At 58.0% G+C, this 24815-nt stretch overlaps 1 protein-coding gene across 2 annotated transcripts; it reads left to right on the forward strand.

Moving 5' to 3' along the window:
- Positions 1 to 990: 990 nt before the first annotated feature.
- CSK (C-terminal Src kinase) lies at positions 991 to 19838 on the forward strand. 2 transcript variants are annotated; one of them, XM_032865057.1, is made up of 13 exons: positions 991 to 1569; positions 14805 to 14884; positions 15251 to 15364; positions 15482 to 15594; positions 15959 to 16178; positions 16953 to 17046; positions 17234 to 17299; positions 17383 to 17482; positions 17578 to 17668; positions 18104 to 18177; positions 18263 to 18458; positions 18583 to 18669; positions 18802 to 18867. In XM_032865057.1, the coding sequence occupies exons 2-13, from the start codon at positions 14870 to 14872 to the stop codon at positions 18850 to 18852; spliced, it is 1221 nt and encodes a 406-aa protein (XP_032720948.1). In that variant the 5' UTR covers positions 991 to 1569; positions 14805 to 14869; the 3' UTR covers positions 18853 to 18867. The 2 variants fall into 2 exon arrangements, with proteins under 2 accessions (XP_032720948.1, XP_032720947.1); XM_032865056.1 differs by lacking the exon at positions 18802 to 18867 and adding an exon at positions 18944 to 19838 and having other exon boundaries at positions 992 to 1569.
- The last annotated feature ends 4977 nt before the right edge of the window (positions 19839 to 24815 follow it).

Consider the following 24815-nt stretch of genomic DNA (forward strand, 5'->3'; position numbering starts at 1 on the left):
GCCAACCACTGCGCACTAAGCACTTTAAATGATTTAACTCATTTCCTCACCACAAAGCCTTAAGAAATTGGTGCTATTATTTCCCCCATTTTACTAAACGGGGGAAATCATAGCACAGAGTTTAAGCAACTTTCCCAATGTCACACAGCTACTGCCAACAACTTCATTGCCTCCAGGCTGCAAATAAAGTCCAAGAAAGTCCCACGACGTTCGTTGGCTCTCTTGTCCCTGCAGAGACCCCGATCTCCCCCCACTCTCCTGAACCCACCCAGCAAACTGCAGCCATACTGAGCTATTTAGGGTTCCCCGAGCCTTCAAGTGTTCCCATCATTCCCCGCCTTCGTCCTGGCTGTTGTTCCCCCACCTGCGCTCCCAGTCCTACTAAGCGTTCCGGCTAGTCCTCCCCTCTTTCCTCTTCCTGTGGACCTCCCACACCACCTCTCCACCTTTCTCAGCAGTTTCTTCGCACTTGTTTGTTGGCCTGTCAGTTATCCTACTGAGAACCCCCTGGCAGTAAGGTGAGGTGGCCTAGCAGACTTCAGAGCAGAACCTGTCACGTTGTCACGTTGTCAGAGCCAGGAAACATTTGAATGAGTGAATGAATGCTTACTAGTAGCCGCAAATGAGGCCTACTCTTCACTACAGATCTGAGGACAGAGGCCCAGGTCACGCCTCAATCGCCTCTGAATCGGGGGACCGGAGCCCAGAGAAGGCTCTGAGGTCGCCCCACTGCGGCCTGGTGGGCCCTCGCGAGTGGGACCTTCCCGAGCCTTCAGCGCGGGCCCGCTGGTGGGGGCAGGGCGTGGGCGCGGACACACCCCCCGCAGTGCAGCGGGTGCCCAGCAGGGGGCGCCGCTCCTCCGGCCCACGCCCCGTCGCGCGCCGGGCAGGCCCCCTCGCGCAGGCGCGCTGCCGCGGGCGGAGGATCCGGGCCGCGCTTCCTCTCGCCAGGCCTGCGAGCTTCCTCCCAGCGGAGCCCCGGGCAAGCGAGCTTGGCCGCCGCCGCCGCCGCCACCGCAGCCGTCCTCCCGCTCCCGCCCCACCCCGCACCCTGCCCGGGGGGCCTGCCGGGGTGGGGTCCGAGCGGGGCTACCGCCCCCCCCCGCGCCGCCGTCGGGGCCGTCCCCCGGCCAGCAGTCCCTCCCGCCCCAGCCAGCCCGTGGTCGCCAGAGCCTCCGGGGCGTGGAGCGCGGGGAGCCTCCGCGGCCCCCGATCCAGCGTCCGGGGCAGCCCCCGGCAGCCCGCGCGACGTTCCAAACTCGAACCTCGGTGGCGGCGTTCGGAAGCGGAACTCTGCCGGGGCCGCGCCGGCTACATTGTTTCCTCCCCCTGACTCCCTCCCGCCCCCCTTCCCCCGCCTTTCTTCCCTCCCCGACCCGGGCCGCGCGGCCATCCCCCTGCCTCTTTCTGGCCGTCCCTCCTCCCCCTCTTTTCGCACCAATACCTCTTTGTACCGCACCCCCCGGGGACCCCTGCGCCCCTCCCCTCCCCCCTGGCCGCATGGACCGTCCCGCAGGCCGCTGATGCTGCCCGCAGCGAGGTGGCCCGGACCGCAGTGCCCCGAGAGAGGTAAGTGCTTGGAGAGTCTGGAGGGGGTGGGCGTCCGAGTGCTTCCCGAGGGAGTGAGGGTGGAGGTCGGGCGTCCCGCTTCTGTTGCTTCCGTTGCAGCTGCGGTCACGTCCACTCCCATCCCCCACCTCCCTTACCCCCCTCCTTCCCGGTTCGAATTCTCCCGGGAGTCACTGTCAGCCCGACTGGGAGGGGAGCTCACCAGGGAGGTGCTGCCCTGTGAGCCCCACGGACTTGTCTCAGGCCACTCCGAGTCTGTCCGCTCTTTGCCTCCCCCTGTGTCAGGGCTGGCTGGAGCCTGGAGGGAGGGGCAGCGTTGGTCAGGACCCTGGAGAATGAACACTTTGCTGTTCCCTACCTGTCCAGGCCCTCCCTGCAGGTCCCCTGGCCTGCCTTGTTCTGAACCCTCCCTCATTCCCCGAGCGAGGAGCCAGCTGGCTCTTAGGACGCCCAGGGCCCACCATCTCCCTTGAACTTGCCAGAGGTTGAGCCTCTCTGCCTCCCAGAAGACCAGGCCTAAGCCAAGGGACTTGTGACCCTTGGGTGGGGAAACTGGGCAGGGGGTCTCTGTGGGTGGACATAACACTGGGCATTAGGACGGTGCCCCCACCTCCTGGCAGCCTGGTCATTTCATTCTCCCAGACTCCTCAGGGCCCAGGCCAGGTGTCAGGAAGAGGCGTGTCCAGCCACCAGAGTCTTGGAGCATAACTAGAGGTTCACCTCCCCTCCCATTTTGGGGACTAGTGTACTGAGGCTCAGGGCTCAGGGGATGGAGTTGCTACCCCAGGTCTCTGGCAGAGTCAGGCTGTCTGTCCTTTCATTCTCTGCTCCGCCGAGCTGGACTGCCGTGGGTGGAGGGAAACCAGACAGGTACCTTCACCCACCAAGGACCCAGGCCCCCAGCTTGACCCAAGGGACCTTGTGGGGTGAACACGTGCTTCCCAAAGAGGGCTTCCGGGCCCAGCTCTGCCAGGGTCTGGGCTCAGGCAGCATCGGTACTACCCGTGGGATTTCCCCTGGGTGCCCGAGGTGGGTCCCACCAGCAGGGGATGTGGTAGGAAGGGGCTCCGTGTCTGGTGTGGCCCTGGCGCTCAGCTGAAACAGCCTGGTGGTCCGTCCTGCCCCAGGCCTCCCACACATGTGGCCCAGCTGGCCCAGGAACATGAATGGGATCCAGATGGGGAAGGTGAGAGCCCCGTTTCCACAGCCTTGGCACAGGAGTGTTGCCAGAGTGGGCACCATAGGGGCTCTTTTCCAAGCTCCCCACACTTGGGTGTTTCCAGTGTCTTTGGTGGTGGGGCCCTAACAGGAAGAGGGCAGAGGCAGCAGGAGGGAGGCTGGGGGTGTGGTGGTATCCTCTTGCTCCCTGGAGGTTAGGAGGTTCCCTGGAGGATGTTGAACTGTGTCTGGGCCTGCTTGGGGCCACTGGTAGTTTTGTCCTGCTCAAGACTCTGCCCTTGATGTAGAGTTTTTTTTCCAGTTGCCCTGACATGCGTAGTGGAGGGGACCCAGATGTGGTGGGCCTATGAGGCTCCCCACACCCAGCCCCAACTTCTTTCCAGCCTGGGGGCCTGGGGCTGAGGCCCGAAGGTTGGGGGCTTTCCTACCGACTGTGAGCTGTATGGGGATGACCCCTGGGTCCCCAAGCCTTTGTAGAAAAGGGTCTGGCTTCAGGTTAGCACAGTTGCAGAGATGTGTTTTTTATCTGGGGAGCTTGGTGTCTTCCTGCCTCTCGGAAGTGGCTGCTCTTCTCTCTGTGTTGGCTTAGGGGCGAGGAAGGACCAGATGATGGTCCCCAGGGCCACTGCAGGGGGCACCGGACCTCAAGAGGCTGAGCCACCGTGGAGCAGCCCCGAGTACAGATGGGGGCTGAGGCCCAGGATTCACAGTGTGGGACGCAGCTGCCTGAGCAAACTGCCAGCTGGCCTCATAGGGCAGAACAGCCTGGGTCCAGTTCTGGCCTCTATCTTTTGAGGCATTTTGAAGCCTTGACATGTAGTCCCCAAAGAGAGAGGTGTTTGGTCCGAGGGTCCAGGAAAGAGAAGGTAGGGAGAGGCCTGTAGGTGTCTGAGGGGCTGTTCCGTATCTGAAAGGCCGTCCCGTGGAAGATGTCCCAGAGGTCAGGGCCAGATCTCGGGGCGGGGGTGGGGGGGGGGGTGGTGGCAGTCAGATCCCAGGGAAGCAAACGTGAGCTCAGGAGAAAACTATGTACCTATTACTTTCTTAATGCATAAAGTAGTAACACAGCACCACAGAAAACTTAGAAAACACCACAAGAATCACAATTTCTTCATCAGAGGAGCAACTGTTTGCATTTTGGAGTTCCCTCCCTGTCCTTTCCTGACATGTTTTCTCCTTCCTTGCTGTTGTCATTTGAATATGTGCACCATGACACCTTTTTTCTTTTCAGTTCTGTGTCTCTGGGCATTTTCTCACGCTGCCACACAGGGTGTAACTTCACCACCAGATTCCAGGCCTCCCCCAAGCCCCCTGACTAATAAGCTCGTTGTTCCACGCCGCAGTGGGTGCTCTAGCTGGTGGGACCACAGGCTCCCAGAGCAGCCTGGGGTATAGCAAAGAGCGGGCAGCTTGGCACCCAGCCGATGTGGTCCTGGGCCCAGCCCCACCGTTGAGGCTGGTCACCTCAGAGATGGGGGATCCTTTGCCACGGGGTGGCCATACATGGGGCAGAGGGCGATATGAGGAATCCAAACGAACTGACCAAGGTCCTAGAAGGTACCCGGCACCATCCCTTGCCTCGGGTAAGCACTTTGTAAGGAGAGATTGGCACAGAGTACCCACTGCGGGCTCCCTCGGTGTGTGGGGATGACGCCTGGGCCAGGGAGGACTAGTCTTGGTCCATGGAGCCCTTCGAAACCCTCTGTTCTTGAGGTACTGGACTACGCCGGCCAGTGCCTTGTCCCACCTCCTTGGCCTTCCCCACTCCCCATCACCACGGCACTGGCTGGTCCAGGACCTGGACCCGACCCTCCCTGTCCCCCTTTGGTCTCCCAGCTCCAGAGCTGACTGGACAAGGCCTCTCCTCTGAGAGCCTGCCTGCCATCTGCCCCAAGCTAGCTAATGCTACTTCCTAGGCCACCCCAGGTTTCCCTAGCAGAGCTGGAGGCCTACTTAGCTTGGGAAAACCACTACTTGGGCAATGAGCCCAGGCATCCTGAGCCCCAACCCAGGGATGGCATGCCAGCCTCATCTCCCTACCCTTTCCCAGTGGCGGGGGTGGGGCGGGGAAGGGAAGAGAACTGGTGGTGGCTGGGGGTGGAGTGGCAGGGTTTCTGGCCTCCCAGATGGGAGTTGGAAGGGAGCATAGGTGCTCCACAAATCAGTGGGGAAGTCCTGTGTGTTAGCGGCCTCCTCTTCGCCAGGTGCTACCTGGGTCTGACTTGAGTGTGTACAGCTGTGACACCCCCGCTTCCTCTCGCTGGGCCTCTGCGGAGACCAGAGTAACTGGGAGTGCCCTCCTGGAGCCACGCCTTGGGCAGTAGGAGGAAATCAGTCTCAACTTGGCACTCCTGGGCTTGAGAGACCATATTCCCAGGTGACCTTAGGGTAATCCAGGACTAACCTAGGCAGGAGGTCCTCCGCCAGGTGGCCCATTCAGTGCAGAGATCCCTCAGGCACCTGATCTCAGGTTCTAGCTGCTAGAGTTCGCCTATGGAGTGTCTCCCTCCTCCCTGGTCTTGGTGCAGGGGAAGTGGGCATTACAACTACCCTCCTGTCCCACAGCTTAGGCTGGGATGAGGTCACTGGGTGGGGTCCCCTCCAAGATGCTGGCCTGGCTGGGGCAAGCCTTTTGGGTGTTTCTTGGTCCCCCCGCCTTGGTTGGGGACAGGATGGGTGGAGGAGCAGGCTGCCCCCAACGGCGGGCAGGGAGCACTGCCTTCCTCCCTCCTCTCCTGTGGGTCCCTTCATTCAAGGGCTGGAAATAGAATCCGCTAAGTAATGATTAAAGTCAAATTCAGACCTAAAAATAAAGAGCTGGTAAAGGAAGAGCTAGTGTGCTCCCTGCGTGGCTGAGGGGAGAAGCGAGCAGGGCGAGGCTAGCTTCCCGGGAGAGGCCAAAGCCCGCTGGGGGATCAGGACTCCTCCACCAGTGGGGGGAGGGCATCTCTTTTATCTGGCCCCAGTTGGGTAGTCTAGCCACACCAGGGAGAGAATCCCATTTTTCCCCTGGGGAGACTGAGGCCCAGAAGGGGGAAGTGTTTTGTCCAGCCACTGCCCAAGAGCTCTCCTTGGCAGGCACCCAGGGACCCAAGGGCCCCGCGCAGCCCAGTTCGTCCTTTCTGCCTGCTCAGTTTCTCTTCCTGGTTTTGAGGTACTGTGATGAGAGGAGCTTCTCATCACACACCAGCTATGCACGCCTCGGGGGTGCTGGGCCTCTGACCGCAGCTTCCCTCCGTCCCCCTGCCCCCCCCCCCCCCCCCCCCCCCTCCGTGATCAGGGCCCAGAGCTGCGGGAACAAGCAGAAGAGAGGCCCCCCCCCCACACCCCCGCCTGTGCTGCTCTCCGCACAGTTGGAAGATTTGTAGGGGTGAAAACCTGGGTGTCATCTGATGCCTGCCCACCGTGTCTTGGCTGCTGCTTCTCAGGCCTGTCCAGCCCCACCCCGGTCTCTATGTTGGTCCTGGGTACCTGTGCTGGCGTCCTGTGCCGTAGGGAGACTGGAAGGGAGAAGAAAGGAGGAACCCCAAGAGCTCCCCTGCTTGCCAGCAGAGACCAGACTTAGAGAGGAGTCAGGGGAGCCTGTGGTTCAACTTCCTGTCATGGCTGGTGGGGAGCTCAGAAGCTGGGGGGGTCTGCGTAGGCTGGAGCAGCCAGGAGGGCTTCCTGGAGGGGAAAGGCCATGAAAATCAAGACGTTTTGAGCTCCTTGCTTGGAGTTTCTGCCTTCTTTAGGGTTGCTGACTTCACTAGTAGCTAGATGGCTGTAGGCAAACTCTTGGTCTCTCCGTGCAAAGCAGAATATGGCAAAAGATTAAGGAGTGGGCATACGAATGTAACCTCTGCTTCCCAGAGCAGGAGGGCCAAGCTCTAGGCAGATCTCCCTTCAGCTACCTGCTCTCACCTAGCTGCCCATTTTCAGAGGGTCATTTGTCCTGCCCAAGGAAAGGCTGGGATTTTTCTTCTGACCAAGTACAGACAGATCGGAGTTCAAATCCCTACTCTGCCCCCTTGGAAACTGGACAACCTGTCAGCCTGGTTCCTCCTAAGTCAAACAACGATCAACAGTAAAACCTCACAGGGATTTTTGAGGATTAAGTAAATAACACAGGGTTGGGCCATTGGGCCGTCATCCCCGTGCTTTCATTCCCATGGTCTTGTGCCCATTTCATTTCATTTTCATCACCCATCCTGCCAGGGGAGGGTGTTGATAATCTCCTTCTCCATCAGGTATGTAGCAAGACTATAAGTCCTTTGTGTTGGACCCCCATAGTTTTACCTTTTGAACTATGTGTTTTGTGGGACACAGTCCTGAGACAGACCAAGAATCTGGGGGCCAAAGTTCTAGGCAGTTCCTGAACCTCTGGGCCTCAGCCCCCCACCAGTAATGTGCATAGGAGACTTCAGGATAAAGGACAAGGACACTCATGATTTTTAAGTGGCTGTTGGAAGTCAGCGCTGAGAGGCTGTATGTAAATGTAGGCAAATGGCCATGCAAAGCCTGCAGCCTGTGCTGGGGGACAGGGGGACAGAGGCCTGTGTGAGGGCCCTGGGGAAGGCCCGAGTCCCTGCTGCCCAGTGCATGTAGGTAATTAGGCTCCTGAGCAGTAATTAGAAACCTTTCTGGGCCAGAAGTGTCAGCCTCACACTGAAGCGGTGCCCGGGGGAGGCGGCTTCCCATTAGCCTTCTCTCACGCCAGCCCCCATCTCTCCCAAACCACTAGAGGGGATTTCCGGTCCCAGGAGTCACTGGGGGCAGGAAAAAGGCAGTGAGTTGCTATAATTTCGTTTCAAACATTTTTTAGCCATTAAGTCACCTCTACCCTTAGGGTAGGGGTCCTGAAGACTGAGGGAGGCCTGGGTAAGTGGGGAGGGAGGGCAAGCAGCACACCCAGGAGCCAAAGCAGGGCCATCCTTCCAGCCCTTTCCTTACCCCCAGGGACATTTGGGCGTCTCGGAGGGTCTTGCGTGCCAGACTGCAGTGCCTGACCCTGAGACACATGTGCAGTGGGTATGCTGAGCGCTCTGGGCCACCTTCCTGGGTCAGCGGGCCCCTCCAGCCCCACAGCCTCACGGCCTGGTGTGTGGCCTGGGTGTCATGGTGCCCTTAGCCTGAGTGTCCTTTGCAGAACCAGAGGTGGGGCTGATCTTACTGCTGCCAAACCAGCCCAACTGCTGGCAGCCCCGCCCTCCTCAGGTGCTCCGCTGCCCTATCTGAGGGGCGTGCCTGAATCTAGAAGCTCAGTTTTGCTTGTTATCTGTCCTGTGACCTGTCAGAACTTCCGGGCTGGTCAGAACCTTGGTGCACCCCCACTGTGAGCCGCCTTCTGCCGTCATTAACTCTTCCATACCACACTTTTGGTAGCTTAATCCTGGCCTAGGCTAGCACCTGCTCCACGCCCCCCCCCCCCCCCCCCGCAATTACTTCCACTGAAATCCTCCCAGTTCCAGCTCCCCTCCCCTTCTTCCCGGAAGCTTTCCCGGGTTGCCCCTGTCTCTTCTGTCTGTGGGGACTCCAGGTACCCCTGGCCATGACTGACTGTCTGGTAGCCAGGAGGACAGAAGCAGGGCAACATTTTGGTAGTGGCCTTAGGCTGGGCCCACAGGGGAGACATGAGTGGGGTTCCTAGAGCCCCCTGGGGTCTCATGGGTCCTTTCCTCCTTTCCATCCTGGCCCACCTAGCAGGGGCTGGTCCACAGTGAGGCTCCAGGAACCCTGGCTCGAAGAATGAGAAGGTATAGTGAACCTGCTTGTTGCTCTGGCAGCTGCCCCTGCCCCCAGACTCTCCAGCTGGGTCCCGTGGCAGAACCAAAGTCTCTGGGGGCCACGGCCTGAGTTCCCCCCAGGTCTCTTGTGCACTTCCCCTTTTCAGTGGGTATTTTTAGCTGGGTGTAAACAGTTACTGAAGGCTCCCACGCCCCACTGGGCAGTGGAGTTTTGGTGAAAGGGGCAGGGCAGGAGACCCTTGACCTGCCCTAGCCTCTGGCACATGCTAGGCCGTGGTGGTCCATGGCTGCCCCCAGGGCAGGGAAAGAGCAGCCTGGGAGTTTTTGGGCTCCCAGTTCTCCTCTCTTCCCCCCCCTCCCTGCCAGCCCGGGCTACCAAGAAAGGCCTGCCTGAGGCTGCAGCCACTGACCTCAGTGCTTGGGCACAAAGCCCAGCCTGTTCCCGGGACCCCAGCACAAGGGCTGCTGGGAGCAGAGTTTGGGGCAGGAAGTCAGAGTGAAGCGCTGACTTCACAGAGTTCCAAAGCCCCCGTCCCCTGGTCCTCGGAGGGTGTGCCGACAGCTGCTGTCCCTTTGGGGTTAAATATAGTCCCGGCAGTTAGGGGACCTTGGTGTGGCATGGCCTAGCTTCCTCCTTTCCTTTGTTGGTCCATTCATTCATTCGGTACTCATTTACTGAGCAGCCACTCTGGGCTCAGCCCATGCTGGGGACATGAGTCAGCTCCCAGCCTTCCCCCCGCAGAGCTCCCAGGCCAGGATCAGTGAGGTTCTCACCAGAGCCCAGGGATGTGTGAGAGGCTGTGGAGGCCTGGAGCCATGGGCACAGCTGGGGAACCAAGGAAGGCTCTTGGCAGGGGGGTGGGGTTCAAAAGGTGGTTTATTTTCAATCTTATTTTTAGGGAGAGGTTAGTAATAGATACATGCAGTTTTCGAAAAAAGAGAAAAAAAAAGTCAAGGGACAAAATAGCAAATACACAATGAAAAGTAATTTTCCCTTAAACTTGACTCCCCCCCACTTCCCAGCCCAGAGACAACTCGTGTTGCCAGTTTCCTGGCTTTCAAGGATAATCCGTGTGTATTTGAGTTTAGGGATGATTTGTATGTCCCCTGCACCATGTCTTTTTTCACAGCCTCGTATTCGTAGTATTTAAACCTACTAAGAAGCCAAACTAGAGTGCCTGGCCGGCACTGTGGGTGGAGCCCGCGACTCTTGATCTTGGGGTCGTGAGCTTGAGCCACGTCGGGCATAGAGATTACCTAAAAGATTAATAATAATAGGGGCACCTGAGTGGCACAGTTGGTTGAGCGGCGGACTCTTGATTTCCACTCAGGTTGTGATCTCGCGGCCATGAGATCAAGCCCCTCTTCCGGCTCTGCGTTCCACGGGTAATCTCCCTGTCCCCGCACTTGTGTGTGCCCTCTCACATGGTCTCTGAAATAAAATCTTTAAAAATAATGACAATTATCATAAAAAGCTGAAATAATCATATAAGGAATACCCACACATCCTTCACGCGTATTCACCAGATCTTAACATCTGGCCGCATTTGGTTTACCTCTTTTATATACCTACATGTGTGTACATGGGGCTTGGTGCTGGTTCATCTGAGTGTCAGTTACAGCCATCTATCTTTCATTTCCAAGTCCTTTAGCATTCACTGCTTACATAATTGGAGCACTGTGATCACGCTTAAGAAAATTGCTGTTAAAATTCCCTAATATTACCTAACATTTCCATTTTTCCGACTGTCATCCACTGATTTTTATAGCTACTATTTTTCTCCCTCTGAGCCAGAATCCAATTCAGGATCACTCATTGAATCTCGTTGTCCTGTTGCCTTCTCCCTTTTTTCCAGCTTTATGGAGCTGTGACTGACATACAGTGTTGTGTGAGTTTAAGATGTACAGCAAGGGGACCTGATGTACGTGTGTTGCTAAACAGTTACCTCGGTGGGCTTGGTCAACACCTGCTCACCTCCAGTAAATTCCATTTTGTTGTTGTGTCCTGTGTCTCTAGTGTCCTGTTTCATCGAGAACATTCTCCAGCCCCTGTTCATTTGTTTTGTCTTTTCTTTAAAGATTTTATTTTTCATTTGTCAGAGACAGAGCATAAGCAGGGGGAGCAGCAGGCAGAGAGAGAGGGAGAAACAGGCTCCCCGCTGAACAAGGAGCCCGATGTGGGACTCGATCCCAGGACCCTGCCATCACGACCTGAGCTGAAGGCAGAGGTTAACCCACTGAGCCACCCAGGTGTCCCCTTTGTTTTGTCTCTCAAGACACTAACTTGGAAAGTCCCGGCCAGTTGTTGAGTCTGTGCCTGATGGCATCTTCCTGATTTTAGTCAGGTTGACGGGCCCTGCGGGAATCCTACCCCGAAATCCTAGCAGGAGGCACTTGTGTCATTTCTTTAATCATGGGTGATGCTTAATTCGGTTGCACGGCTAACAGTATATCTGCCAGGTCTGCCTGTTGTGCAGGGGCTGCGGCTTTCTGAGTAATCTGTGGGGTGGTCCCTGAAAGCCGTGACCCTGTCTCGTTCCCCCCAGAAGCTTTTTCTTAAGTGACTTCAACTGGCTTTTTGCCGTTTCCACTTGCTTCGCCGTCTGGTGCTCTGTGCTCTCAGCCCCTAAAGGTCTGTTCAGGCCCCGTCACCACCGGAACGATCATTCCTCTTAGGGATAGCTGGCTGTCTCTTCACTTGGTCCCTCACTGATGGACATAAAGATCATCTCCCAGTCTCTTGCTGCCACAGACAAGGATTTTGTAGGCACATGCGAAACAGAAGCAATTCCTCAGGTGCGCCCCGGAGGTTGAGAGGAGGAAGAAAGCTCTATGGGGTAGAGAAGAGAGAGGGAGTGGAGAGGGAAGGCCAGGCAGGGAGGTGGAAATAGCAGGCAGGACACAGGTCTGGCTGAGGTGTTGGAGAGCCAGCCAGCAAGTCCTAGAAGAGTCAAGTGACTTTCCCAAGGTCATATACACACAGGAAATTGGTGGCAGGGCCAGAAACAGGACTGAGAGTCCCCCACTCCCAGAACAGTGTTCCTGTACTGCCTCCCCAAAGTGGCCTGAAAGGCACACAGAACGCCTGTGCGCCTGGCCCATGTAGGCTTAGAGGCCTCGGTTTGCTGCAGCCCCTCCCTGCCATTCTGGCTCTTCACCTCTGACCCAGAGGGGCTTGGCCCCTTGCCCGAAGGAGGGAGGCTGCTAAGCCGCCCCGGGGCTTGGGCTCAGGCTCAGGACTTCCCCAGGGAAGAGCTGTCAGAGCCCACGGCTCGCACTCGGCATTTCCGTGCAAAGGCAGGTCTCGCTCCTGGTGCGGGAGGTGCCCACCCCAGTCTCCAGAGGCGGCCTGGCTGCGGCAGGGTTTTCACCAACACATTGTACAGATGAGAAATCAGGTCCTAAAGTTCTAGCCAGCAGAAAAAAGGGGAAGGACCAGCTCCTTCCCCTGCTTTCCAAATCTATGGTCGCAGCCCCCTGAGGAACCCCCCCACCACCACTGTAGCCAGCCTTGTCCCTCCTCTGGGCCCTGCTTCTCTCCTCCCCTGTGCTCTCCCAGGCCCACAGAAGCTCCTGGGATGTGGTGAGGGGGGCCTTGGGGCATCTGACACCTGAGCAGGGCAGGGCGCTCACTTGAGGTGTAAACATCAGGCAAGGCCACCTTGCCTCCTTGACCTTGCTCAGGGTCCCTGTCTGTAAAATGGGGTAAGAGTAGCCTCAGTCGTTACAGGATTTGATGAGCTATAGCGTGCCAGGGACCGGGCCTCGCACAGAATAAGTGCTCAGAAAACAGGGCCTATTATTATTTGTATTATTATCATCAAGTCAGCGGGGAGGCGGCCGCTGCAGCTGCAGGCTGGGAAGGGAGTGTTTGCAAACTGACAGCCGGGAGGGTGACTAACGGTGTCCTGCCCTCCCTGGTGGTGCAGTGGTGGTGAGTCGGGGGAGGCATGGGGGTGTGGAAAGCTAGCAGAGCCCCTGTTCAGAAGGGCCTGAAGATCAGGGACCCAACCAGCCCTCGTTCGGGAACCTTCATTCGGGAACCTTCATTCGGGTTGTGGGCTGTCCACCCCTAACTAGCTATAGGGCTTTACCCAAGCTGTTCAACCTTGTGAGCCTCTATAAAATGGGGGTAAGAAGAGCTCACAGCTCACCACAGTTTGTGGACCACAAGAGCCCAGCGGGTGGTTCCTGTCCCCAACTCAGTCGTGTGAATGTGTGTTTGGGGTTGGGGGGGGGTGGGGAGTCATATCTGCTCAGCCTTGTTGGGCCCCAGTCTCCCTGTGCAGACAGCAGAGATCCATGGGCTGGCCTCTGGGGACAAAAAGCACTGTGTATCCTGGGAGGAAGGGTCGCCTTTTTGTCTGCTGGAGGCGGGGGTTATGTCAAGCCCTGCGCCAGACCTTCTCAGTCCAGGGGTCTTACTCTGCTCTGTCCACAGCCTGCGTGTGGGGCCTGTCCCTCCCTGCCTGTCAGGGTGAGGGATCTGAGGCTCAGAAGGGTTGAGTCATTCTTCCGAGTTGCAAACTCAACAGAGCCAGGTCTGCCTGACCAGAAGCAGGAGTGAGGCCTGGAAGGGGTGCTGCTTCTCCCTGGCTTCTGCTCTCCTCAGCCACATGCTTCTCTGCCAAGGCCCTGGGAGCAGACCATGGTTCCTCACTTAGGCGTTTGAAGCCCCTGCTGACCTGCAGTGTTGATGCCAGGCAGGCCACCCCCCCCACCAAACTAGCCCCCGCTAGCAGACTGCCAGTGTGCCTGGATGGTCGGGGTGTGCTTGCCAACCCCTCCCATGGGCTCACAACTGGGCCCTTTTCTCTCAGTGGTCCCTCTCTACCTGCTCCTTGCTCTGCTCTCACCCCAGCCCAGGCCACCCTTCCTGCTTGCCTCCTGTACCTAAGCTCTCCATTCTTCAGGGCTCAGTTCTGGGGCTCCCTCCTCCAAGAAGCCCGCCGAAGCCCTGCAGTCCTTGTTCACCTCACACGCCTGGGCACATGCGCTCAAGCGTTGCCTCCCCCTACCTGGCTTGGGGGAGGTGGCATTGCAGCCTGGCCCTAGACCTTGTCCATCCTGTCCAATGAGCCTGGGAACGGGACTCCTGGGGGTTTCCTCCTGACATACTGCAACCGTGGAGGAGTCCGCGGCTTGTCTGAGCCTCAGCCACCTCAGTCTCCTGTCTGGCAGCAGAGAGCAGGAGCCCCAGTCCCGCTGCTTCCTGAGACAGGAGCTCGGGCTCGGGGCTGGAGGAAGACGGCGGCGCTGGAGGGGCGCCAGGCTAGGGCCGCAGAGTATGTGTGTGCGGGGGACAGCGTGGCTGCTGCTCTTGGAGTGTGGCTGGGCTGGAGGCTTCTTGGAGGGGCTCCGCTTTACTGAAGTAAACCTACACTCCCAAAAGTGCCCCTGTCATAAGGCTGCAGCTCAGTGAGATACCACAAGGGAAACTCACCCTTCTTCCAGTGGCACTAGCCCTTCCCGAGGGCAGTTGCCATCCCACACCATGGACTTGGCCAGATTTTGAACTTTATGCAGTATAAATGGGATTACACGGCCTGTGTTCTTCTGTCCAGCTTCTTAGTTAATACCACTCGGGAAATTCGTCATCGTGGTTTCGTTACTCAGAGTGTTGGTGTTTGCCGCTGAGCAGAGTACCGCGCTGTGAAGCTGCACGGTTTGGCAGCTGACCCCTGACGGGCGTCTGGGCCGCCCCCAGTGCGAGGTTGGCAACAGATCGTGCTGCACGCGTGCTCTCATGCCCATGGCAGTGGACACCTGCCCTGTGTCCTCTTGGATGTGTACCTAGCAGTGGGGTGACGGGGCTGTGAGGTTGGCATACCTTTGACTTTGGACATATTTCCCGGGCACGTTTTTACAGGCAGCAGAACTCAGAGGCTCACAGAGAACAAGTGATTTTCCCAAGTCACATTGCACCTTCCCCAGCTTCACAGAGCTGCTTCGAGCTCCCTTCCCCCGCAGACCACACAGCTCACATCCGGACCTAGGGCTGGGAGAGGGGTCAGGTGGCACTGGTGCTGCTCCCCCCCTCAGAGCTTCCTTTGCCTCTGTTGGCCATTCGGTCGGGCTGGAAGCCTCCATGGGCCTAGGGTTGGGGACCCCTCTGTCCCTGGCACTCTGTAGCCTTCATGCTCCTGCCTCCCCCTATCCAGCGCTCTCAGGCTGCTGAGGCTGGAAGAGAGGATGGATGGCCCTTGCCCGAGTCCCAGCTCTGGAGGTCTTCAGTGCTTGTTCACATCTCCGCGGGGAAGGAATGGAAGCCCAGTGATTGGGTGGGGCCAGCTCCTCACCCCCTCCCTGGTCTTCCCCTTCTCCTTGCAGCTCTCATGGTACCAAGTGGCAGGGTGGCCTTCCTGTGACACGGGGAAGCCAGATCTTCTGAGAAGATGTCAGCAATCCAGGTACCACAGGAGTAGGGGTCTAGGGCAGTTGAGTGTCCCCCCCACCTTTGGAGGGGTGCTGAGTAGAAGAGAGAGAATGAGGGCTTGCTTCAATCTGCTCCCCTTGGCCCAACCCTGGCTTTCAACAAAGGAAAAATTCAGGGGGCGCTTTTAGACCCAAGGGCTCTCAAGATGGGAGTACAAATCTGGGGGTGGTGGGGGAATCTCAGCTGGAAGGCACCCAGAGTTCTTGGTGGTAGGGGTGGGGAGTGCCTCTCCTTGGCTCACAAAGGCAGGCCAAGAGGCTTTGACCTTGAGCGTGGGTGGGCAGGTGGGTGGAGATGGCCCCCGGGCTGCCTCCACCTGCCCACCTGTCCTGTCCTGCAGGCCGCCTGGCCTTCCGGTACAGAGTGTATTGCCAAGTACAACTTCCATGGCACTGCCGAGCAGGACCTTCCCTTCTGCAAAGGAGACGTGCTCACCATTGTGGCGGTCACCAAGGTAATGGGGGGCCTCACATGGCCACACCTCGTCTGGCCTCCAGGCGTTCCTGCTGGGTCCGGTCTCCCCTGCAGGCGACGGTGGGCCTGAGAGTGTGTCTGGGCTCCCTCTCCCCAGGACCCAAACTGGTACAAAGCCAAGAACAAGGTGGGCCGTGAGGGCATCATCCCAGCCAACTACGTCCAGAAGCGGGAGGGCGTGAAGGCCGGCACCAAGCTCAGCCTCATGCCGTGAGTACCGCCCAGGAGCGGTCGGGGTCTGCGGTGTGGGGAGGGAGGAGTACGGGAAGCCCTGGTTCCCCCTAGAGGAGTCAGGGAAACAGAGAGGCCGGAGTAGGAGTGGGAATGTGTGAAGACTTAGAGATGAGGGGAAGGGCATGGGTGCTTGACCTCAGAGGTAGGGGGTGGGCGTGGGAGGACCGGAGGAGGAAGTGTGGGAAGCAGGAGATGAGGGCCTCCTACGCCTGGCTGAGCCAATGGGGGCTGTGGTGAGGGGCCGGGCAGAGGGAACACCTCGGAGAGTGGAGCCTGGAGGACGCATGTGGGGGGTTGGTGACCTCGAGCCGCCGTGAGCCATGATCTGGCCTCCCCCCAGCTGGTTCCACGGCAAGATCACGCGGGAGCAGGCAGAGCGGCTTCTGTGCCCGCCAGAGACGGGCCTGTTCCTGGTGCGGGAGAGCACCAACTACCCCGGGGACTACACGCTGTGCGTGAGCTGTGACGGCAAGGTGGAGCACTACCGCATCATGTACCACGCCAGCAAGCTCAGCATTGACGAGGAGGTGTACTTCGAGAACCTCATGCAGCTGGTCGAGGTGAGCTGGGCCATCCTTCCGGTTCCGTCCCACCTCTGCTGGCCCCTGGGAGCCTGTGTGTCTCCTGCCTTGACAAAGCTCCTGCTCCGTGCCAGGATTGCCCTCTGACCGCCCACAGTGCTGCCATAGGGAGAGTGGCACTGTCCCCATGTCACAGCCTAGGAGATAGGTTCAGAGCAGTGCAGGGACCTGCCTCAGGTCACACAGCTGTAAATCAGCGGTGCCAGGACTAGAAGCTGAGTCTGGCCAATCCCAGGGCTAGGCTTCCTTCCGGGCCCACAGAACTCCATGCCTGTCCTCCCAAGTTGCACCCCTATGGCCCCAGCCTCCTGCACCCGTACCGATGTGCCCATGTGGTCCTGCAGCTCCCAAGGCCAGTGCTGCCAGCCCTGTTGAGGCCATATCTGGCTTCCAGAAGCCCCAGTGGCCCCCCAGATGCCTCCTGCTGCTGGGGAGGGTCCCGGGCACATCTGTACTGAGCTAGGGCTTGCCTTCTGCCTCAGGATGCTGATGAGGCCCGAGGCCCGGGGTGGTAGCAACAGCCCCATGTCTGTCCAGCATCTGGATGTGACTGGGAAGTGGGTCACCAATCTGAGTCTGGGGCCTCCCTAATCCTTCCCCTGGCTGGAAGTGAGAAGCCCTCCTCCCAACCCAAAGCAACTCCAGGCTGGGTGGGCTCGGCCTCCACCGCCCTCTGGCGGTTAGAGACAGGCAGTGCATGGGAGTGGCTGGTGCCCTCATGGCTGGCCCTCAGTGCCTGCCCTGCCCTCGCAGCACTACACCTCAGACGCAGATGGACTCTGTACGCGGCTCATCAAGCCAAAGGTCATGGAGGGCACAGTGGCAGCCCAGGATGAGTTCTTCCGCAGTGAGTGCCATCCCCGCCCCCAGACCTCACTTGACTCCCCGCCTTCTCCCACCCAGGCTCCCTGGCACTGCCCCCATCCCGGAGGCTCTGGAGACCTCCAGGGAGCGCCACACACACGGTCCAGGCTGTGACCGCTGTGAGCCCTGCTCTGGCTTCACCCCTCACTGACACCCCCTCCCCCCGCCAGGCGGCTGGGCACTGAACATGAAGGACCTGAAGCTGCTGCAGACCATTGGGAAGGGGGAGTTTGGAGGTGAGCGGGAGGGGGTGGCAGCCATGGGGGGGCCGAGGGCCTGTGGAGAGTTCTGGGAACAAGCTCCAGCCGTCCTTCCCCAGATGTGATGCTAGGTGATTACCGAGGGAACAAAGTCGCTGTCAAGTGCATTAAAAATGACGCCACTGCCCAGGCCTTCCTGGCTGAAGCCTCTGTCATGACGTGAGCCGGGGCCAAGGGTGGGTGTGGAGGTCACCCCGGGACAGGGAGGAGATGGGGAGGCTCAGCAGGCTCTGACCACCTGCCTCCTGCCCCAGGCAACTTCGGCATAGCAACCTGGTACAGCTTCTGGGCGTGATACTGGAGGAGAAAGGCGGGCTCTACATCGTCACTGAGTACATGGCCAAGGTATGCACCTGCCCGGAGGGCCCGCCCCCATCCTGGAGCTGAGCACCTGGGCCTTCCAGCTGTCCCAAACCCCTCACTGTCCTCGGGTCCCTGCCCCCTCGGGCCCCTCTCTCTCTGAAGTCAGCTTTTGTCCTGACTTGTCATTTATTCCTTGTGACAAGTTGGGTAGCTTGCCAAGCCTCAGTTTCCTCATCTTTGAAATGGAGATAGTATCAGAGTTCCCCTGAGAGATTTATGAGATTTAAGGGCATGAAAACAGCTGAGTATGGTGGCCGGCTCGTAGAACCTGGTACCCATTCAGCACTGAGTCCTGGCCTCTGCTCCTCCCCCTCCTCGTATCGCCCTCATGTGTTCACCCAGCCCTGCCCGTGATTCCAGAGGGCTGGGGGGCCAGTCTGACCTGGGGGGCCGCTTGGTCTGTCTGTCCTGCCCCAGGGGAGCCTGGTGGACTATCTGCGGTCGAGGGGTCGGTCGGTGCTGGGCGGAGACTGTCTCCTCAAGTTCTCACTGTGAGTGACGCAGCACCCACTGGGGGGGACCCTGGCCTGCTGCGGGAGCCCTGTCTGAGGGGACACATGTCCGGCTCTCTCCCAGAGATGTCTGTGAGGCCATGGAGTACCTGGAGGGCAACAACTTCGTGCACCGGGATCTGGCTGCCCGTAACGTGCTGGTGTCGGAGGACAACGTGGCCAAGGTCAGCGACTTTGGCCTCACCAAGGAGGCCTCCAGCACGCAGGACACAGGCAAGCTGCCAGTCAAGTGGACAGCCCCGGAGGCCCTCAGAGAGAAGGTGAAACGGGCCTGTCCCCAGAGTTTGAGGAGTGGGAGGTAGGGGTCCTGGGTTCCCCACCCCCCACCCCCACCACCTCCCAAACTCCCAGGATCTGACACTGCTCCTCCCACCCACGTGGCAGAAATTCTCCACCAAGTCTGACGTGTGGAGTTTCGGAATCCTTCTCTGGGAAATCTACTCCTTTGGGCGAGTGCCTTATCCAAGAATTGTGAGTGGAGTGCTGAGGCTGGGTCATGGCCAAGGCCGGGGCATGGCTGGGGCTGACGGGGAGGCTTTTGGAGCAAGGAGGAAGCGGTGGGCCAGAGAGGCAGCCTTTCTGGGCCCTGCCTTCCATTCTTAGCCACAGAGCAGCCCTCAGGACTTTCTAGGAGCCTCCCGGGGCTGGCTCTGAGGCCTGGGTCTGAAGGGGATCCCTGAAGCTGAGTCGGGGTCCGCTGGGGAGTCACACCCTGCACAGACTGACCCCACCTGCCTGCCCGCAGCCCCTGAAGGACGTCGTCCCTCGGGTGGAGAAGGGCTACAAGATGGATGCCCCTGACGGCTGCCCGCCTGCAGTCTACGAGGTCATGAAGAACTGCTGGCATCTGGATGCCGCCACACGGCCTTCCTTCCTGCAGCTGCGGGAGCAGCTCGAGCACATCAAAACCCACGAGCTGCACCTGTGACCTCTGGCCCCTCACCCCTCGCACCCCCTGATCCAGGTCGGGGGCCTGCAGGGACTGAACCTGGAGAGATTGTGGACCTGGTGCCCCCACTTGCTGGGCCCAAGCCTGAACTGAGCCCAGCAGGCCAGTGGGCCTCTTTCCTCTGCCCCAGCCTGCGCCCCCTCTGGCCCCCCAGAGACCCTGCCTAGGCCTGGCACCTTTTCTCATGGACCCACCCAAGGGGCTTTGGGAGCCCCGCCAAAGGGCCAAGAAGGGAGGAGGCTGGGGAGCGTGAGGCAGATGCCCTCTGCCATGGTCAGGCTTCTCCTGGCCTCCCATCTCTCGCCTTCTTAGAGTTTTATTCCTTTCCTTTTTTGAGATTTTTTTCCCGTGTGTTTATTTTTTATTATTTTTCAAGATAAGGAGAAAGAAAGTACCCAGCAAATGGGCATTTTACAAGAAGTACGAATCTTATTTTTCCTGTCCTGCCCAGGGATTGGGGAGACCAGGCCCCTCTCTAGGGACCCATCGCCCCAGCCTTGTTCCCCATTCCGTGTTCCGTGTCCCGTGTCGCCTCGGTCGCCCCGTGTTTGCGCTTGACCATGTCGCACTGTTTGCATGCGCCCGAGGCAGACGTCTGTCAGGGGCTTGGAGTTCATTCGTGTGCCGCTGCCGCCCACCCACCTGCCTTGTGAGATGGAACCGTAATAAACCACTCCATGAGGACACCGCTGCCCAGCCTCGGCGCTTCCTCCGCCGAGCCTGCCTGTCCCGCCCGGCCCCCTGTCCCTGTGCCATCTTGTCCATCCCCCTGTCTCTGTGAGTGGGGCTGTGCTTGCCCTGGGAGTGGAGGGGGGGGCGTGGGGAGCACGGCCGGGAGATGTAGCCGCCGCTTTGTGTCAGCTGCACGAGCGAGTGTCCTGTGTCTGCCGTGGGGGAGCCCTCACCACCAACCCTCCCCCACTGTCCTGTTGTGGCCCGGGCTGGGCACCGGGGCTGTCCGGAGCTTGGGTCCCCGTCCACAGGGTCTTGTGTGTGGGGCCTAGCTGCCTCCCCTGCCCTGTTGCTCAAGCCAACAGCACAAGGAGGGCTGGAGCCAAGGATGGGCAAGGCAGCCAGGCCTGGCCAGATAGAAGCAGGGCACCCCGGTTGGAGGCAAGATAAATGTCTCATGCCTCAGAAGGTGCTGCCCCTAGAGAGTGAGGGAGGGGAAGATTGTGAGCTGCTGGCTGTTCTCACGGTTCACCCCAGATGTAAGAGCACCGCCACCTCCCAGCGCGTGCCCAGCCTTGTGCCTGAGGATACAGAGGTGGAGACCTTCCCCACCCCACCTTGGGGGCCACAGATGGAGAATGAGGACCAGCCTTGGCATGTTTTCCCCTCACTCAGGTTGCCCAGGGTCGGTGGTCAGTGTAGAAGCTGTAAAGATTGGGGGAGGCTCATTTCGTTCACAGAGACAGGCACTGGCGGCGGGGGTAGGGTGGGCAGGGGTTCCCCTTGTCCGTTTGTGGCTTTGACCCGGTCCCAACCAGTAGGGCCTGAAGTCCAGGGAGGTCTGAACTTCGCTATGTGTCTCGTGTCTGTGCCTCAGCCCCCTGCAGCCCAGCTGCTGGTGTTGGTCCCAACCCCCCCCCCCAGCCCAGAGCAACAGCCTCTTGCCTCCCCCAGTCCGTCCTCTCTGCACATCACCAACCTCATTTTTCCAAGACCAGACTATTCATTCAATAGGAGTTACTTCAATAGCTGCTTTGTGCTAGGACTGGGGCTCAGCAGCAAAACAGACCTTGTGGAGTTTCCAGTCAGGAGGAGTCACACAGACAACTACAAACTGAGAAGTGCTATGGAAAAAACATGACGTCGGAATGGGATCTTGTCTGTAGGTCAGGGAGGGCTTCCTGTAAGAGGCAGCATGTAAGCTGAGATCAGGGTAAACAGGAGGTGTGGGGGTTGGGCAGCAGCATTCCAGGAAGAGATGCTGGGACTGGAGGGAGGCAGCTTGATCCAGAGTCTCTGGAAACATGGTGAAGCTACACAGGGAGATTTGAGGTGGAGAGGGGAGGCCAGAGGAAGGGTTGGCTTTTGTCACCCTGAGAGCCATGGGGTGCCAGTAACAGGTTCTGCGCAGGAAGGAACAATCACCTGGGCTGCTGATAGAGAAGTTCCAGGGAGCACAGGGAAGACTGATAAGTGTAGGAGGGGATGGCGGGAGTGGACAGCCTCCAGAGGGACAGGAGAAGCAGCTGAGTGAGCTTGCCAGTGGCTTCATGTCATAGGTGAAAAGGGGCCAGCCATCAGGTCCTTTCTTCCCAGAAGACCGGAGCTTGACCCTGGGTAGCCACAAGGAGGCCGCTGGGGACTTTAGCCAGACCTGAGTTTGTGGGGCTGCAGATTCCAAGCCTGGCTAGGCAGTGTGAGTGATGCGGGAGGGTCACCAGTCTTGCGAGATTGAGCTGTAAGAATAGGAAAGAGTATGAATTAGGGGATTTGGAGGCAGCAGAGGTGTGAGCAGGGCATGAGCAGGAAGGACATTTTTCTGCAGGCGGAGTCTCCATACTGAGGGGACAGAAAACAGGTGCGGGCATGGCAGTGATTGAAGGGGGAGCCTTCCTTAGAGTGGGAGGGGTGGCTGACGCCTGCCAGAGCACAGGGGGTGGGCCTGCAGTGGGAACCAGCTCCTAGGGAGGGAGCCACAGGCAGCACCGTGGTGATGGTCATGGTCAGCCCCGGGGAGTGTGGCAGGGAGCTCTGATTTAGAGTTTGTGGACATCTATGGTGGGCTCTCGCCATGGCCAGTGTCAAACCACCAGCCTGACTTTGCTGGCAGGGCATTTTGAAAACTGGCCTGGGTTCAGAGCCCTGCAACAGTGTGTGGCTGTGGAATTGGGACAAAGAACAGGTGGGGGCAGGCGGACAGGGACCCGTAGGTCTGCAGCCCAGATAGCCAGGTGCTTCCGGTCTTTCCACCCAGGGCACTCGAGTCTGCCCCATTTCTTCCTTGCATTCTCTCACTTGGCCTATGGCATTTCTGTTCCCTCCTTCCTTTTCTCTCATCCTTGTGCCATGTGCTGGCTGCTGGCTTAGCATAGACAAGGAAGACACAGTTCTTACCCCATGGAGCTCGTGATTAATAGGGATCCCACTCAGGCTCAACCTGGTGCCTGGAAATCCGGTGAGGTAGAGGGGGCAGGAGCCGCAGGGGCAGAGAATGGGGCGCTTCTGACAACGGAAGGGCACTGCCAGGGTAAAGGTGCTGGGGGGCCCTAGCCTGGTCCTCAGGTGCCAACAGGGGGCTTTCAGGAACACAACGAAGCTGGAGAGAAAGCAGGGCCCAGACCCCACCCAGATCCACAGATCCCATGAGATTTTGCACAAAGATGGCCAGTGGTGAGGACCAAGGAGTGATGTGGTCCTTTCTGCATCTTAGAAAAATGATCCTGGCTACAATCTGGCCCTGGGAGTGGGAGTGTACGGAGTGGAGACAGGGAGACAGTGGGGAGGCAGCAGCTGGCCAGGTAGGAGGTGACCGGCGACGGCCCAGGCTGGGGAAGCCATCGGAGGTAGAGAGGAAGGTGAACGCAGTTAGCATTTTACTGATCTGAGCGCTCACTACCGGCCAGGCCCTATTCTCAAGACCCTAGAGGTATCCTCTCATGCCCCCCGTCTTAGCATGGAGATGCATGCTGAAGAAACAGGCTTGGCAACCAGAGGACCAGGCATGGCGGTCTAGGAGTAGCAAGAGGAAATTGAACTGGTGGCTCTGATTTGACCCGGGGGGTGGGGGGTTGCCATCCCTGAGACCCTAGCCCGGGACAAGCATGGGCCAGAGGTTGGAGACTAGGAGAGCTGGGGATGGGTGTATTGTCTGGGGGCCTTCAGGACATCCAGGTAGAGATGGCCCCTGCAGGATCAGGCATTCAGGCCCACAGCTCCGGGAGAAGCCTGCTTGATAGCAGAGGTTTGGGGATCATGAACAGAGCAATGGCGCTGGAAGCTGTTGGCATGGGCAAATTTGGCAGGGACGCAGTTGGAGGGAGAGGAGAGGCACAAGCGCAAGAAGCTGCCGTGTGAGGGGCCAGGGAGGAAGGGTGGTGGCAAAGGAGCTGCTAAGGCCTCCAGGAGCAAGCAGGGGAGGGGAACAGAGGAAGTGGATGTTCCGGTGCCTTCCACAAGGCAGAGACAGGTGGAGAAGCGTCCACTAGAAACAAAGAACAGGGTTATTGCCAGGCCTTGCTGGAGCAGTTGTCATGGGGCAGTGGGGGCAGGAGCGAGAAGGGCTGAGTGGCAGACCAGGGAGCCGGGCCACATCGGGGCCTGCCTTTCCACAGCGTGGCCGTGGCCGTGCTCGCGAAGGTGATGGGGACAGCGGGTGGAGGTAGCTAAGGGCTTACTGTTGAGAAATGAAGATTTCCTTTTAGCGTGTCCTAAAATTTTCCACTTACCGCCTTGATTTTAATTAATTTGTAGAGCTTCAGTAACTTACTCCTACTGGGAACTTACAAAGTACAGTGAAACTTCAGCTAGCCAGAATTCTTGGCAAATGAGCCAGCCACTCTGGAAAATGAGCATTTATTTGAGTGAAAATATTTGAAATGTAGGATTTCTTTTTTTAAAACATTTTGAGTATGGAAATAATCACATAAACATATGCAGTAGAGGGAAGATTCTAATGAATGCCTACATCCTAACCATCCAACCTGAGCAGCAGCTCCAGACCAATCCTGTGCCCTCCGTGCCCCCTTGCTTCCCACCAAGCTCTAAGCTCCGGGACCCTTGGAAGCAGATCCTAGACATGATATCAATTCATTGACACAGCTTTCCTACGTTTCTCTAAAAGACAGAACATTTTTTAATACTTTATTTAATACTTATTTTATTTTATTTTAATTCATTTTAATTAAATTTAAATAATCATTTAATTATAATTTAATAATTATATTATCAATAATATATTAATATATAATTGATATAGTGATAATTAAATATAAATTTAATTAAATGATTGATTTAATTTAATATTATTTATTTGACAGAGACACAGCGAGAGAAGGAACACAAACAGGGAGAGTGGGAGAGGGAGAGGGAGAAGCAGGCCCCCCACTGAGGAGGGAACCCGACATAGGGCTCAATCCCAGGACCCTGGAATTACGACCTGAGCCGAAGGCAGATGCTTAACCAACTGAGATACCCAGGCGCCCCCAAAACACTTTTTTTTTTTAATATATTTTTAAAAAGAGTTTATTTATTTATTTGACGGACAGGGATCACAAGTAGGCAGAGCAGCAGGCAGAGAGTGCAGGGAAGCAGGCTCCCCGCTGAGCAGAGAGCCAGACGCATCTGGCTCGATTCCAGGACCCTGAGATCACGACTGGAGCCGAAGGTAGAGGCTTTAACCCACTGAGCCACCCAGGCACCCCCCAAAACACTTTTTAAAAACGTAACCACAGTACCAGTATTACTCCTAAAGTCTTTAACAGTAATTCCTTCTTTTAATCAAGTATTCATTGTTCAGATTTCCCCCAATAGTCTCATTTTTCCCTAATTGGTTGTTTAAAAGGAGGCTCCAAACAAGGTCCACACATTGCATTTATTTGCTCTGGTAGGACTCCCTTTCTCTTCTTCATGTAATTTATGTGTGGAGGAAACCAGGCTGCTTGGAGGCCTGAGTGTCAGGAATGTGGGACTGAGCTGAGCGCCCCAGCAGAGCGAGCGA

The sequence above is a fragment of the Lontra canadensis genome, unplaced genomic scaffold (genome assembly GCF_010015895.1).
Source record: "Lontra canadensis isolate GAN:19392208 unplaced genomic scaffold, GSC_riverotter_1.0 scaffold28, whole genome shotgun sequence".
In the NCBI taxonomy this organism is placed as follows: Eukaryota; Metazoa; Chordata; class Mammalia; order Carnivora; family Mustelidae; genus Lontra; species Lontra canadensis.